Source organism: Penicillium mononematosum (genome assembly GCF_028829835.1).
Source record: "Penicillium mononematosum strain IBT 11891 chromosome Unknown utg000002l:1.0-8112719.0:1.0-8118358.0, whole genome shotgun sequence".
NCBI classification, from domain to species: Eukaryota; Fungi; Ascomycota; class Eurotiomycetes; order Eurotiales; family Aspergillaceae; genus Penicillium; species Penicillium mononematosum.
Window position 1 is genome coordinate 5,503,321 of NW_026643272.1, and position 14,514 is coordinate 5,517,834.

The following is a 14,514-nucleotide window of genomic DNA, read 5'->3' on the forward strand; positions in this document are numbered from 1 at the left end:
CGGCATACTCGTATACAGATCAGCCTGGGGCGGGTCGGTGCATCCGCGAAATCAGCACAAGCGGAGCCCGGATCCTGAAGCTCGGATCCAGCGCAATTAGCGGGTTTTCCTCGGCGACATGCGATTTTATAAATGGATGCTGGTTTCCCGGTTGCCTTTGACAACAGGATAGTTCTGCGTCTGGACCGGTTTGAGCTTGATGGCTCAGCTGGAACTTCGGTGATCTCGTTTTTGAGATTCGTCATTACCCCTGAATCAGTCTGGACTTTGTTTTTTACCCCGGTTTCTCTGACAGCTTCGAATACACCATATGATTTCGCTATTGAAATGCTGCTTGCATGTTGTCCTGCTTGATCTGTTGCGTGGTTTTTCAGGTGTCTTTGCTGCGGCTCCCAGGGGCTTTCAGCTACTTGGCGACAGTCTAGGTCTTGTGGTTTTGGGGGCTAAATTTTTGCTTGATTGTATCGTAGGCTGAATATGTAGCATTTTGACTTACGGAGTAGTGATTTCGAATCTTTCCCCAGGAAGCTATGGGCAAATGAAGGTTGTATTTGTCTCCAGGGCTCCAAGTCTCGCTGAGAATGGGTTAGATGGCACAATATATATATGTGCTTGGAACCTTTGCACATAACTTCGCACCACTACACTTGCTTTTCTAACATATTCAATAGATTATAAGCTCCAGATCTCCTCCTCAATATTCTAAAAAATATCCACATTTAATGAGGTCGTTTGCCCGTTCCCGGTCTCTTTGGAGCATCAGAATCCTTATCAGCTTATCAATTCACACTAGTCCGAAATAGGCTAAAGCATGAATTTTTCTGAGCAACTCGAACGGCCGCAAGGAGTGTTGAACGTGCCTTTGGTTTGCAGATCTCCGTTGTCAAGGCCTGAGAGCGGATAATTTGATCGTTAATTGAACCTCGCACATATCCGCCATCCCCAACCCCCCCAGACTCAGTAATGGGCCCTCCCTTCGCCGGTTCAAAGCGCCGCCGCGAACCTCACAATGTCGACGTGAAGCTGGTGGAACTCTACGAGGATCTTGCTAGCGAAAAAGATGACATTCGCCTCAAGGCTGCCCAAGCCCTAGTGTCGCAATTCACTCCGGACCAGAACCCTGCCGATGAACAGATCAAGAAGGTGCTGTCGAGACTCTTCCGCGGTCTCTGCAGTAGCCGCAAAGCTGCTCGAATCGGATTCTCAATTGCCTTGACCGAGATCTTGAGCCAGGTCTTCTCATCGCCGAGAGAGACATCACGCTTTGGCTTCTCAGATGCTCTGAACCTCTGGGAGTCTCAGTCGAGTTCCTACGGCAGCGAGTCGGGACAGGTTGGTGGCTACGCATAATTTAAAATGTCGCGCGCGCTAATTAGGGTATCCTTTCGTTTCATATAGGAGCAACGCGACCATCTTTTCGGCCGTCTTTTCGGTGCCGAAGCGATCATCAAGTCTTCCGTTCTGTTCCAGCCCACCGTGCCCTTTGAGCACTGGACCCAGGTTATCGATCTTGTTCTCGAACTCGCACAGAAGAAGCCATGGATCCGCGAAGAATGTGGGTGGATCATCTACCAGTGTGTCTACGATATGGCTGCGCGCAAGATGGAACCCAAGTACATCCAGTCTGCGCTGGAACAGCTATGCGTGCGCGACCTCGCCCGGTCGCCCGAGGGTGTTGCTATCTGGTTGGCGGCGAAGGATATGTTCCCTAACGCTACCTTCCCGAGCAAAATCTGGAAGCATGATGATCCCTTGGATTCGAAAGAGCGCAGCAGCATGTCGAAGATCATGAAGGAATCGGGTGCAGCTGCCAGCGAGGGCGAGAACAAGGTGAACACTGCGAAGTCCTCTGGCGTTTGGAATAACAAGCTTCACTTCGCCTGGGATGCGGTTCTGTCTCGGACCAGTGTTGAGGCGAAGGACAAGTCGAAGAAGTCTCGTATGACCTTCACTGATTTCTGGACTGAGGTTGTTGACAGTGAGTACCTATTCAACAGCGGAATTGTGCCTGAGATACATAGAACTAATAAAACCCTCTTTATAGATGGATTGTTCGCTGCCGCATCCTCGGACGAGCGTAAATACTGGGGCTTCCTTCTTTTCAACAGAATTCTCAATGATGGCGGGTCGCAACAGGCCGCTCTGATTTTCACCAAGAATCTCATGCGATGCTTGACGAACCAGCTCGCCGTGGAGGACCGGTACTTGCACCGAATGGCCGTTAAAGTGGCCAAGGCAATCCAGGCCCGTGTGTCCAAGGAGCCTGAATTTGCAGCTGCGGCCATCCGTGGCTTGATGGGAACCAGCGGCACGCTGAACTTCGACCAGGCTACCAAGACCAAGACCGTTGAGAAGATCGTTGCCGAAGCCAACCACGAGGCATTGGAAGAGATTGTCCCATTCTTCGAAAAACTTATTCAAAATCCTGGCACAACCGAGGAGAAAACCGCCTCATCCAACCGTCAATTCGTCGCTGGTCTCCTTTTGTCAATCGTGCGCTCCAAGGCTTCTGCCAGTGAAGACGATGCGGAAGACCTCCAAGCAAGTCTTGAGCAGATTCTGTCTATCTTCGTGCGCTTTGCGTACTTCATGCATGCCGGCAAGGGTTCCACTGCCCCTGAGCCTCCTCTCTCATCAGCGACACAAGAACTCCTGCGCAATCGAATCAACTCCTGCTTGAACAGCCTTATCTCAAACCAAAAGTTTGCCGCTACGCTCCCGTATGCTGTGGTGAAGCAGATTCGCGATGCAGCCAAGTCTGGCGAATTCGGCAAGTTCATCATTGCTATCGATGAGAAGCTGTCGGAATCTGTGAAGGCTGCTTTCAAATCCCTAAAGAAGTTGTCCAGCAGGGTATGGTTTCCCCCCCCCCTATCGGCCTCTTGACCACTTATACTGACTACAATATAGGAGAAAAAGGAGAAGGGCATGGCTGCATTCAAGCTGCTTTACTCTATGACTATCATGCAGGTGTACAATGGAGACGCAGACGCGGTATCCATGCTTGATGAGCTGGAGTTCTGTTATACCAAGTTCCTGGGCGACAAGGAAACCAAGACAGAAGATGCTGGCGATGCCTCGGATGCGTTGGTTGAGATCCTTCTCAGTTTCGCATCCAAGCAATCGCAGCTGTTCCGTCGTATGAGTGAGCAGGTGTTTGGCGCGTTTGCTAACCAGATCACCGAGAACGGGTTGGAATCTTTGACCTCGGTATGTGGCCTCAACCTCTTTCAAACATGCATTTTCTAACTAGACCCAGATTCTTGAGACCAAGAGAGTCTTGCTGGACAGCAAGAAATGTTCGAAGAGCAAGACGATGAAGGCGAGGAACAAGGAGAAGACGACGATGACGATATGATGGATGTCGATGAGGATGAGCTCGACAGCGATGTTGAGGTTGTCGAAGCCGGCGGCTCTGGCTCCGGGTCCGACGACGAGGAGGAGGAAGGGGAAGAAGATAACGAAGAAGACGCAGAGGAAGTCGCCGCCTTCGAAGCCAAGCTAGCCGCAGCTCTCGGCACACACCGCGCAGACGAAGACGCGTCCGACTCTGACGCCGACATGAACGACGACGAGATGGACGAGCTAGACGACAAACTGGTGCAAGTATTCCGTGCCCGTCGTCAAGAAACCTCCCACCGCAAAGACAAGAAAGACGCACGTGAGAACATGGTGAACTTCAAGAACCGCGTCCTGGACCTGCTAGAGATATTCGTGAAGAAGAGCCACACCCGCCTGCTCGCGCTAGATATCCTCCTGCCGTTGCTCCGACTATCTCGCCGGACCAGCGTGAAACAGATCGCCACCAAGGCCAACGGAGTGCTGCGCGAGTACACGAAGGTGTGCAAGGGCAATTCACTCCCGAAGATCGAGGACGATGCACAGGTAGAGGCGCTCTGGGAGCTGCTCCGGTCTGTTCATAAGGAGGCTAGTCACAGTGGACCTATGGGCCATGCGACTGCTTGCAGCCAAGCTAGTTTGCTTGTTACTAAAGTGCTTGTTGCGCATGACAAGGATGCTATTGCGGGTGTTGTGGATGTTTACGCCGCAACTCGCAAGGATCAGCTCATGAGCACGAAGTGCCATGTGCAGCCGTCGTTCTTTTCCGAGTGGAATAACTGGTGTGTCTCTGCGAGCAAGCAGTTGAAGTGAGGTTGGTAACCCTTGTATAAAGATTGCGAGTACGATCTGTCGCTAGTTTTCAATGTCAATGCCATTATCATGTTCATTCAACGATTCCATCTAGTCCACCTCTAAATTACTACTACGTTTGGTCTAGTATCCCCCTTCCCTGTTTTCATATCAGGATCTATAGTCGCATATATATATCAAGTAAACATCAGCTTGGAAGGATTGATTTCAATTTTATGAAATTACCTCCACATGTATCCCCGGATTTCAAGATATATCAAGATATATATCACAGAGTGAAAAATACGATAATTTTATGTTTGCCGTTTCAACCTTCGAGCTTACAATGCCCTGCGCTATGTATGTCGTAGTTGTACACTGTCTCCTAAGACCAGAACAAACCATAGAAACCTCCCTAGAACCCAGCAACATATCGATGTCCAGTCGTCTCCTCCAAAACCTCCAACTTCATCCCAACCTCAATAGCCCCCTCATTACGCGGTGCACTCAACATCCCAAAACAAGGCTTATACTTAATCCCCTCATCAACCCTGCGATACGAAACAAGCGTATCCCACGGCTGCTTCTTATTCTTGAGCGCCGTATCTGGATCAACATTAGGCACCTGGCAGCGCGCACAACGAGCCACAATATCCAGATCCAGCGGAGACTGAGTAACAGCCCCACCGTCACCAGCAGAATCACCAGAAATACCATCAGCATTCCGACCAGTAATGCGAACCAACTTCCACGAATCCTCGCTCCACGGCGCCTTGCCGCGAACAACAATATTCGGACGGAACCGCTCGACAGTAATCGGGTCTATACCCACCTTTCCTGAGACGAGCATTGAGCTCTGCCAGCGAAGATTCCGACGCAATCTGCACAGGATGCACATCCGGAAAGCCGGTCGTCTGGACGCGACCCAAACGGTGTGGGGCGCCGTTACCCTTCAGCACGCGCGGGGTCGGGCCCTTGTAGACGAGGGCAACGTCGCGACCCAAGAAGGCGGAGAAAGGGGCATTGATTTCGTCGCTGTACCTGTACCCGTCTGTCTCTGTGTCCCAGATGTGTACGGGGCCCATATTCGTATTTGCCGCTAGCCATTGCGGGGATGGATGGGAAGGGATGCGGATTGTATGAAATTGACGATCTTGGCCTTGGTCTTGGGTGGATTCATTGGATTCGGGATTCGGGATACTCACGACCAACTCGTCGCCGTCGGCACTTAGGGCGGTGCGGATGCGGGTCATGTCGGGGATTTGGCGAATTGTTAGGAAGGTATTTGACGACGCGTCGATGAGCATCCAGCGGCGGTCGAGGTCAAGGCCATGCTGTTTTAGGACTGTTGATTGGACTTCTATGCCTCGACAGGATTTTATAGGGTATATGCGCAACGAGATGATCTCCGTGGATTGTTTGGGACGCTGGCACCATAGGAGAAGCTTGGTTGGGGATTGGACAAATCTGGGCCATCCCGTGAAGCGCGGAATCAGGAGGATTGGAATTAGGAGTATAAGACCTAATATTAGTGCCGACGCCATGTTGTGCGACTGCAGCATGTTTGCTGGGAGATGGTTTACCTAAATAGGGCAGTTTACAGTGGAACCTCCGAAGTATTGGGCCAGACTTTTGTACCCACGTATACCGCTATAGGTACCGCCGTATATACCGCCTGCCTGTTAAAATATTGCTAACCTCTATCCATTAGGTCTCGTGCGTACACGCTCCCTCTACCAACTTTACTCTATCTGAATGCCAGTTATATCACACAACTTACACTGCACCTGCTGGAGTGTATGAGGATCTGAGCTTGACTGTATACTTAGCACAACGCTGTGCGAGCTGCATAATGTTGCAAAATATACCTATACGGACATCCCCGCGTATTTAACCGGCCGAAGTGGAAGAATTTGTAAGGCGGTATATTGGGGTACATAATTTGGCCGAATACTTCGGAGGCTCCAATGTACACTCCGTACAGGCGTTACCTCTTATATGAGGCTACAGCCTTATTTTGAGTGCTGAGGCCATGTAGATACGGGCACTTTCAATTTGTTGTTATAGTTTTCTGCTAATATACTGTGCCTTACCCTATTATCCTGTACATGGTAGCTGCTTAGGTCCAATGACAGAAGGTCTCAAGAGAAGTATGAATTAGGCACAAGGTACCTGGGAGATGCCACATGTAAACACCGTGCGCGGATAAATATGCACCAAGCGAGACGGAAAGAAACTGATAATGCATACAAGTCCAGGAAAAGCAACTGTTGAGCCAAAAAAATTAGACAAAATAAAGAAAATAAAAACACACAACACTATGCACCTATGTAGACCCCCCGAAGGAGTATATTGTTAAAGACAAAGCTGACTGCGATGATGCAATCTGGTTATGCCGAATGCTTCTTATCGAACCAGCACGCGACCGTTGCCTTAATTAGGGCGAGTGTGACAACCCGGCCTTGCTCAATATTCGCATCCTCAGACCCCCCAGGGACATGGAGGAACAGGACATTACGATCCTGGCCTTGTAATTGGGCTAAAGACATGCTGGTGTAGAAAATGAAGTCGCACAGGTAGTGACCCGCGTCCTTTGAGATCCGGAGGTCCGACTCGGGAGCAAACGAGCGCCACGTCTCCAGGAACTGGTCGTCGGGCTGGTAAGGCGAAGCAGAGGAGGGATCATCTGTAGCACGACCTGGGATCAGAATCGGCGGCAGCCCCAACCCTTTCCATCGCTTCTCGCCATCCACATAGCCGGGGCGACCATTGACATCGGTAATGTTATAGTCATCTCGATGGGCTAAACATTCGACGGAGTAATATTGCCGCGGAGCTGCGATGCCAATATGAATAATGAGATCAGGTCTGCGACCACCATGATTGGCAGCAAACTCCTCCAGAATTAAGGGAAGGGCCTCTCGAACAGTGGCATACGCCACTGGGATCGGAGTAGGATGCACATGGAGTGAGACTCGACGTGGGTCCGAGTCCTGGTCTTTAGACGGGAAAAGGAAAGATGATGGAAGAGAGGAAGCGATCAGATATGACGCATTCACAAGGTTGGTCTTGAAGGGCTGGTTACACTATTTAGTTTCGGCTCGGATACAAGCAACATCCGAAGCGCAGATCACTTACCCCAAAGCCTGTTATCAGGACGGATATCTCATTAAGCGAAGCCGAGGATTGTGGTGGGCTGTTGCCGACAGGAGCGGGGGTTATATATGGAGCAGCAGTGCCGTAGTCACCCATATTTACGGTTAATCTCGAAGTGAAGTTGAGAAGAAAGACGACTTTTAAGCGGGGAAGTTGAACCTTGGGAAGGCCATCGAAGACGAATGCGGGGTCTTGGCGGAAATGGATTTCTACTAACCTAATTCCGTTAAGCTATATAAGTGACCAATTAGGGCTTCATATTTTAAAATCATACATATGTTGCAGCTTCGCTTAAATCTGTATGCTATTAGCTATGTTTTCAACCAAAAATATTCTTCTTCTCTGGGTTACCGAGACTTTCTTATTCTTGTATCACGGAGTACAGAACTGTTTCCCCCCCCCCCAAATGATTCTACCGTTCAACTTGCAGAATTTGCAGGCCTCTACGGAATACTATCATTGGCACGCGGTATAGATCGTAAACCATTCTGCATAAACATATGCAAGTGGAGCCAGACGGAATAGAAACCCCGGTCAAGAATTGCCTGTTCGGGTAAGGATCGCTTAATTTGGCTCTCGTTCTCGCATTCCAGGCTGGGTATACATCGATGTAGGCCAAGAATATTATTTTCTCGGAGCTTTGACGTTCTGGTGAAAGGAGTTGGTCAGCGTAGACCTTATTGGACCTGTCGCTTTTCAATGTTGCTTGGCTTTGGCTCGGTTCGATTCAAGTTGATAGCACTTGATACTGACGTGGGTCCCCCCTTGTTAGAATATCCAGTCCAAGGTCGGTTGGGGAAAAAAATGAATGGAGTCTCCGTGACTGGTTGATGGCTCGGGAACCATTATAAATGAAGAAGGTCCTCGGAGAATATCAGTTTCCAGAAATCTGGGATGTCGCTTCTATTGTCCCCCTGCTCCCTCCATTTTCAGTCTTGACCTTGACTATGGCAGTCATCAGTGAATTACTCAACAATCCCTATGTTGTACAGAGTATGTGCATCGCCCTAGTGGCGGTGTTCATAACAAGTGTTTGGCCCGATATAGCCAACGAGATTCCCTATAGACGCATTCCTTTGGTCGGGAAGACCTGGTGGGAGCTTACCAACAAAAAGGCCCGGCAACGCTTTACTCAGTCATGTCGTGAACTAATTGCCGAAGGCTTTGCAAAGGTGAGTCTTAACGGGAATTCATGACAGTACTCTTTGCCCTCAAATATGCTAACAGGCCTTCAAAGGGAGTCAATGTCTTTCAGATCATCGGAGCTACGAGCCCGATTGTTGTATTGCACCCGAAGTTTGTCGATGAAATTAAGAACAACCCAGATCTGAGTTTTGAAGACTCCATCAAAAAGGCAGGTTATGAAACCGGAAATAATCCGTGACCATGGCTAACTTGCCGATAAGACATTCTTTGAGAATCGCATTCCTGGATTTGAACCATTTCATAATGGCACTGCTTTAAAATCTACTGTGGAGATAGTGCGGACCAGTTTGACCCAGGCTCTCGGTATGCATCTACGACTTGATACATCTCACCCAAGAGATAGAATTGACCTTACCTTTCCTATTTAAACAGGGTCCATTTCACTCCGGCTCTCGAAGGAGACAGGTGCGATATTGAAGGAATCCTTGCCCGCCACCGATGGTATGTTCAAGCACCTCCATTTGCAACTTTCTCACTGACACTTCCACTCTTCGGCAGAATGGAAGCCCTGCCATTTCGCGCATAAGGTTCCGTACATGGTAGCCCGCCTCTCCTCTCTGATATTCGTTGGAGAGACCATCTCCCACGACGATGAGTGGATCGATGTTTCTGTGAACTATGCCATCGATGCGTTTATGGCTATGCGCGATCTGCGAGAATGGCCATCCATTCTCCATCCGGTCGTACACTGGTTCTTGCCCTCTACCCAGAAGCTACGCAAGCACTTAAAAATGGCTCGTTCCATCATCAGCCGCGAGATAGACAGGCGGGCGTTGATTCGCGCGGGTAAGCTCCCTGCAGATGATCCACCTCGTGGACCTGACGCTCTGGACTGGTATCGCGAGACCGCCGAAGCCCGGAATAATTTGACCTTTGACCAGTCTTGTGCTCAGGTTGGATTGGCGCTGGCCGCCATTCATACCACGTCGAACTTGTTGACCAACGTCATTTATGACCTCGCGGCGTACCCAGAGTACATTCAGCCGCTGCGTGATGAGATTCGTGCGGTTGCTGCTGAGGATGGAGTTCTGAAGAAGACTAGTTTGCTCAAGTTGAGGTTGATGGACAGTGTAATGAAGGAATCGCAGCGTACTAACCCACTTTCATTGAGTAAGTTAATCCACATTCTTTCCATGTTCTTCATTCAAGCCTGTCGTTGAAAGAATGGCCTGTTTTGACACTCCACCACAGCCTCCATGAACCGCCTCGCTCATAAGCAAATCGTGCTCTCCGATGGAAGTGTAATTCCAAAAGGCGCCAACATGTTTGTTTCCACGAAGACACTAGAAGATGACAGTATCTACCCTAATGCTTCCACTTACGATGGCTATCGGTTTTACAAGAAACGCCAGCAGCCCGGCAACGAACACAGACATCAGTTTGTAACGACGACAAGTGAGCACTTTGTCTTCGGCCATGGTATCCACGCCTGCCCTGGCCGGTTTTTCGCTGCCAACGAAACCAAGATTATGCTCCTTCATTTGCTCCTGAAGTACGACTGGAAACTGCAGAGCGGCGGTCGACCCCCGAACATTGAAAATGGTGTCGAGTCTATCACCGACCCACGAGTTGAGATTCTATTCCGGTCGCGTGAATCGGAGGTTGACCTAGGTTTCCTAGGAGAGTAGTGGATGGAACTAAGCAGCGCCTTTCCCCCTCTTTTGGTTCTATATTGGATCTACGGGGTAGATTTTGTGTGTTTTAATCACCAAATGATGTTACTTATCAGCCATGGGACAAGCTGGATCCTTTTGAATGCTCCGTTTGAAATTGAGCCATTTGAAAAAGGGCCAGTCCAAGGCTTCGAGGCACAAGGTAGATAGCACTCTCCTCGAAAGTGGAGTTAATTGGTATGTGGCCCACAGTTCTGCGGGTATACTGTGGCTATCCATTATAAGCGAGATGAGATCTTACTAAATCTGTTGAGAATGGATTCCTCCAGGGCTGGATCGGAGAATTCATCACAGATTTCAATGCAGAATGCAGAATGGTTCAACGGTGCATAAGGCACGCACATACTCTAAAGATTTTACGGAGTAGCAATGATATAAAGGAAGTAACTAGCCTTTCTAGGGTTCAAATGCACAAGACCACGTGACTGGTAAGTATACAACAAGCGTACAGTAATTTTCAACACGTGTGATGGACGCGTCGCGCGTCGGAGAAAAACGAACGTGAAGCTTCTCCAACTACTGGAGTACGCCTCCTCCATCACTCCCAATGGGGTTATATGGGTCTTTTTCTCTTTGCTCCAGAGATCCAGACCGCACAATGAGAATTATGTGATCGGCGGTACCCAGGTACCCAGGTACCCTACCCGTACAACATAGATGGGGGGGGGGTTTTTTTTTGGGTTTCTTTGACCGCAACAAACCAATTCACTATAAAAGCGAGAAAACACAAATGAATGGACTTTTACTTTTTGAGGCCTGAGCCACTGCAAGTATGATTGGAAGGTTTTTTTTTTATTTTTTTTTTTAAAAAAAAGATGAGCTGAAGAATATCAGTGCAGACGACCATCACACTTCTATGTTGTATACGCCTAGCCGTTTTCCGTTCTGTTCTGTACAAGCCCTTGCAGCTAGGGAGACGATGTCTTGAAGATGAAGAACCGATCTACCATACGGAGTACTCCGTCCGGAGCACATGGTACCTGATCCCAAACACCAGCCCCCTCATTTATGCTACGACACGTACGGAGTACGGAGTACTTTATACGGAGTACAACATAGTACAGAGATCGCTTACACTGCACGTATCTTCAATAGCTTAGAACCAAAAAGTGGCTATTTGCCCAAGGTGTCCTTACCTCCTAAGGTATGCCAATTTATTTGTCCACAGTGCATGCATTAAGCAAGGCCCAGATGGGGTGTGTCCACTCTCTATATAGGAAAGACTCGAGAAAATCTAAACAAAAACAGTTCTGTACTCTGTACTCCGTAAAAAAAGAAGAGAAAGAGATTGAATTGAACATTTGAAAAGACTTCATAGGAGTTTTTAGTACAGCGCATAGGATTTTCGCAGTGGGCCAAGTACAACAAAAGTATAGGGTACCAAGTCTAGTAGGCAGTCCAGTACGGGGAGCACAGGTACCAAGTACCCCCACCACTCCCGCCTCATCCTGCGCCCAATCCCCCAATCCTCTTCTTCTTCCTCTCTCTCTCTCTCTCTCTCTCTCACTACCAACACCCTTTCCACCATTATCGCGAGATATTCTTCTCGCAGCCCTTCTCCGTTTGAGGAGACGTTCTTTTCTTTTGTGTGCTTTTTTTTTTTTCGGGTAATGACGAAATCCTTCATTCCCTACTACTCGGACGGGATGGAGCCGCAGATGTGATCTGGTGATCCCCGATTTCAAGTTGCCGCATTCCTAAGGACATCACGCACACCGAGACCTCGGTTTTTTCCCCTTCTATTTTCACGTTACTTCTGCATCTCTTGCTCTCGCTGCATTTTCCTTTTTTTCTCTTACTCCCCTTGACGATTCACGACATTGACGCGACGCTGCGCGCTTCGACTCGAAGCCGCGTTACTCATCTACTTTCAACTCCCGAGTCCTCGAGTTCCTCCCATAAATCGCATTGACCCACGCTCTGCGGTTCGCAAGACCGCAAGATCGCCAGCATGGCTCAACGACAACTTTTCGCGCACTCTGCCGAAGAACTTTACCTTCTCCCTCGGCGACAATGAACCCAAGACTCCCGAACGTCCTCGTACCACTATGGATGTGCCTCCACCACCTCGTCACTCAATCTCCAGTGGCCGTCTGCCTAGGATTCGGGCTCGCGCTGGTACCAATGTTTGCGCACGCATGGACATGGATATGTTCCAGTTCCACGGCTCGGATGTTCCTCTGCCCTCAATTGAAGTGCCCCAGTCGACTACCGATTTCGAGCCACCTTCATTCCGCGATTTTGCCAATGACGAGAGATATCTTGCGCCTCCTCGCGCGCGAATAGATTTTAAAACGCCGCCTGCGCAGATCCGCGGCACACCTTTCGATTCCTGCGACACTGGAAACCCGTGGCCATCGTGGGACCAAACGCCTGGCCCAAACAACATCAAGCGCCCTGACTCGGCCTGCTCGAGTCTGTCAAATTCTTCAATAGAATCCATCGAAACGTTCGCATCGCGACCATCTGTAGGAAGTTTCACCAGTGTCGAGAGCGATCTGTTTGACTCGCACTTCCCTTTAGAAATGTCCAAAGAACCTGAGATTGAGTCGCCTTCGCGACCTCAGAAGCAGGCGGCGAATGTCAAAGTGTCCAAGAAGTCCTGGACTCGCGAGATGGATACCCACTTGTGGAATACCTATCAGATTTATCTTCAGGATCCCACAATGACTCCATTCAAGATGACACCTGGCAGTATCCCCCCTCTGGGGGTCACCTCGCGTGTTGCGCGACGCGCCAAGAAGACATGGGGCCAAAAGAGCAGTCGCATTGTTGAATCTGTCTCGAAATCTGTTGATCCCATCGAAATTTCTACACCCAAAGCTGTGCACGAGGAGATAAAACCTGCCTGGCCCAAGTCTGACCCCAAGACTCGACGACGCCTCAAGATGCTATGTCGACGCAAATTCTCGATTTCTCCACACTATCAGCGCATCATGCAGTCTCGCACTCCCGAGCCTGTCGTCGATATGTTCGGCCCTCCTACGGATACCCGCGTCAAAGACTTTGCTGATAGCTCGGCCTACACTACTCGTGACCTCGGCGTTTCTCTTGTCTCCGAGCCGACTGCACTCTCTCAGGTTACACAAGACTTGCCGTTGGCCACGGACTGGTTTAACAACCCCGTGTCTGCTCATGCCGAGCCAGCAGTGGCCAAGACCCCTAGTCAGCATATTCGTGTGGAATCTGCTCCTAGCATTCCTCGCCTGGGATCTCCGTTCGTGTACAGCACTTGGGCCCCGGTGGATTAAACCGCCAGATCCATGATCCCAGTGCTCGACGTGAGACCGTCCATGTTCCGGGTTATCGTGCCCGACGCAACACCTACTTCGACCAGTCTTTGCCCAAAACTGATGATGTATTCACGAGCATATCCAGAGAACAGAATAATCCTTCCGATCAAGAGATTGAACGTCGCTTGGAGAACTATGTCCGTCACAACAAGTTCCAAGACATGGGCCATGGTCGGGTCCGCATTCGCAATCGTGGAGCTACCACTAGCGCTGTTAATCCCAGAGATATGGACCAGCTATTCTCTCCGCCCTCGTCCCTCAACTCAGGCCCAATTGAACCCGAGGAGACTACACCCGTTCTGAAACCCCCCTATGAACCCATTGTTGGACCTTGGCGAAAACATCAAACGCCTTGGCTCACCCTTCCGGATCGAAGGAGCACACAAGCGTCGCGAAGCTCCGAAGCGAGCCACTAGACGAGCACCTGCACTGTCTGATCCATTCTCGAGCGGTGGCCCTTCATATGCTGGACCTGATGACAGCACTTCTCCTATGCAAGTTTCTCCGGATCGAGTACATGATAAAGCTCCAGGTACTTTGCCATACAATGCCTCAGAGGACGGCCTTTCTGATGCTGAGCGCATCCGCCGGCAAATCTTGAATATGCCCTTCACACGCAACTAAGTTGCAGCCTTCTTTTGCTGTCGAATCTCCAAGTATCCGTTTCATCGTGGCCTCGATTTCTTTGCGAGATTTTATCCCCTTTGCATTATGACTTGAACGAGATACCGATAGGACCCTGGTACGGCCCTTGCATTTCCAGCCTTTTTTTTTTATGACAGTAACACCACCATCGACGACTGTAACGATACGTTTGAACGTTTCCCTCATGCTCAATCCTCAAAATCACATTGAACCCTAACGACAAAAAAACGACAAAAAAGGTGATGGGTCTTTCTGCTTTTCATTTGGTCGAAATCCGCACACAGTACATCGGCATCTGGCTGTTGGTTACCTGCCTACGAACATTGACCTCGTCTGTGCCGTAACAACAATCACCTTGTGTGTCTGTTGTGTTTCGCACCTTTTACTCGGTGAAACCAGCATTGATTTTT

At 49.6% G+C, this 14,514-nt stretch overlaps 5 protein-coding genes across 5 annotated transcripts; 3 read left to right on the forward strand and 2 right to left on the reverse strand.

Moving 5' to 3' along the window:
- Window positions 1-963: 963 nt before the first annotated feature.
- Window positions 964-4,152, forward strand: N7519_003874 (DNA-directed DNA polymerase POL5; the record flags this gene model as incomplete). The annotated part of the gene is made up of 5 exons (XM_057290650.1): window positions 964-1,332; window positions 1,399-1,978; window positions 2,045-2,853; window positions 2,911-3,210; window positions 3,277-4,152. 5 exons carry the CDS (start codon window positions 964-966, stop codon window positions 4,150-4,152), a joined length of 2,934 nt encoding a protein of 977 aa, XP_057151852.1.
- A 394-nt stretch (window positions 4,153-4,546) lies between these two features.
- On the reverse strand, window positions 4,547-5,675 carry N7519_003875 (MOSC domain-containing protein; the record flags this gene model as incomplete). The annotated part of the gene is made up of 2 exons (XM_057290651.1): window positions 4,547-4,968; window positions 5,057-5,675. The coding sequence occupies 2 exons, from the start codon at window positions 5,673-5,675 to the stop codon at window positions 4,547-4,549; spliced, it is 1,041 nt and encodes a 346-aa protein (XP_057151853.1).
- Window positions 5,676-6,521: 846 nt separating this feature from the next.
- Window positions 6,522-7,383, reverse strand: N7519_003876 (putative pyroglutamyl peptidase type I; the record flags this gene model as incomplete). Its single annotated transcript, XM_057290652.1, has 2 exons — window positions 6,522-7,208; window positions 7,270-7,383. The coding sequence occupies 2 exons, from the start codon at window positions 7,381-7,383 to the stop codon at window positions 6,522-6,524; spliced, it is 801 nt and encodes a 266-aa protein (XP_057151854.1).
- A 755-nt stretch (window positions 7,384-8,138) lies between these two features.
- On the forward strand, window positions 8,139-10,121 carry N7519_003877 (cytochrome P450; the record flags this gene model as incomplete). Its single annotated transcript, XM_057290653.1, has 7 exons — window positions 8,139-8,280; window positions 8,335-8,459; window positions 8,525-8,645; window positions 8,770-8,796; window positions 8,866-8,934; window positions 8,992-9,603; window positions 9,685-10,121. 7 exons carry the CDS (start codon window positions 8,139-8,141, stop codon window positions 10,119-10,121), a joined length of 1,533 nt encoding a protein of 510 aa, XP_057151855.1.
- A 2,093-nt stretch (window positions 10,122-12,214) lies between these two features.
- Window positions 12,215-13,875, forward strand: N7519_003878 (uncharacterized protein; the record flags this gene model as incomplete). The annotated part of the gene is made up of 2 exons (XM_057290654.1): window positions 12,215-13,383; window positions 13,440-13,875. 2 exons carry the CDS (start codon window positions 12,215-12,217, stop codon window positions 13,873-13,875), a joined length of 1,605 nt encoding a protein of 534 aa, XP_057151856.1.
- Between the last annotated feature and the right edge of the window lie 639 nt (window positions 13,876-14,514).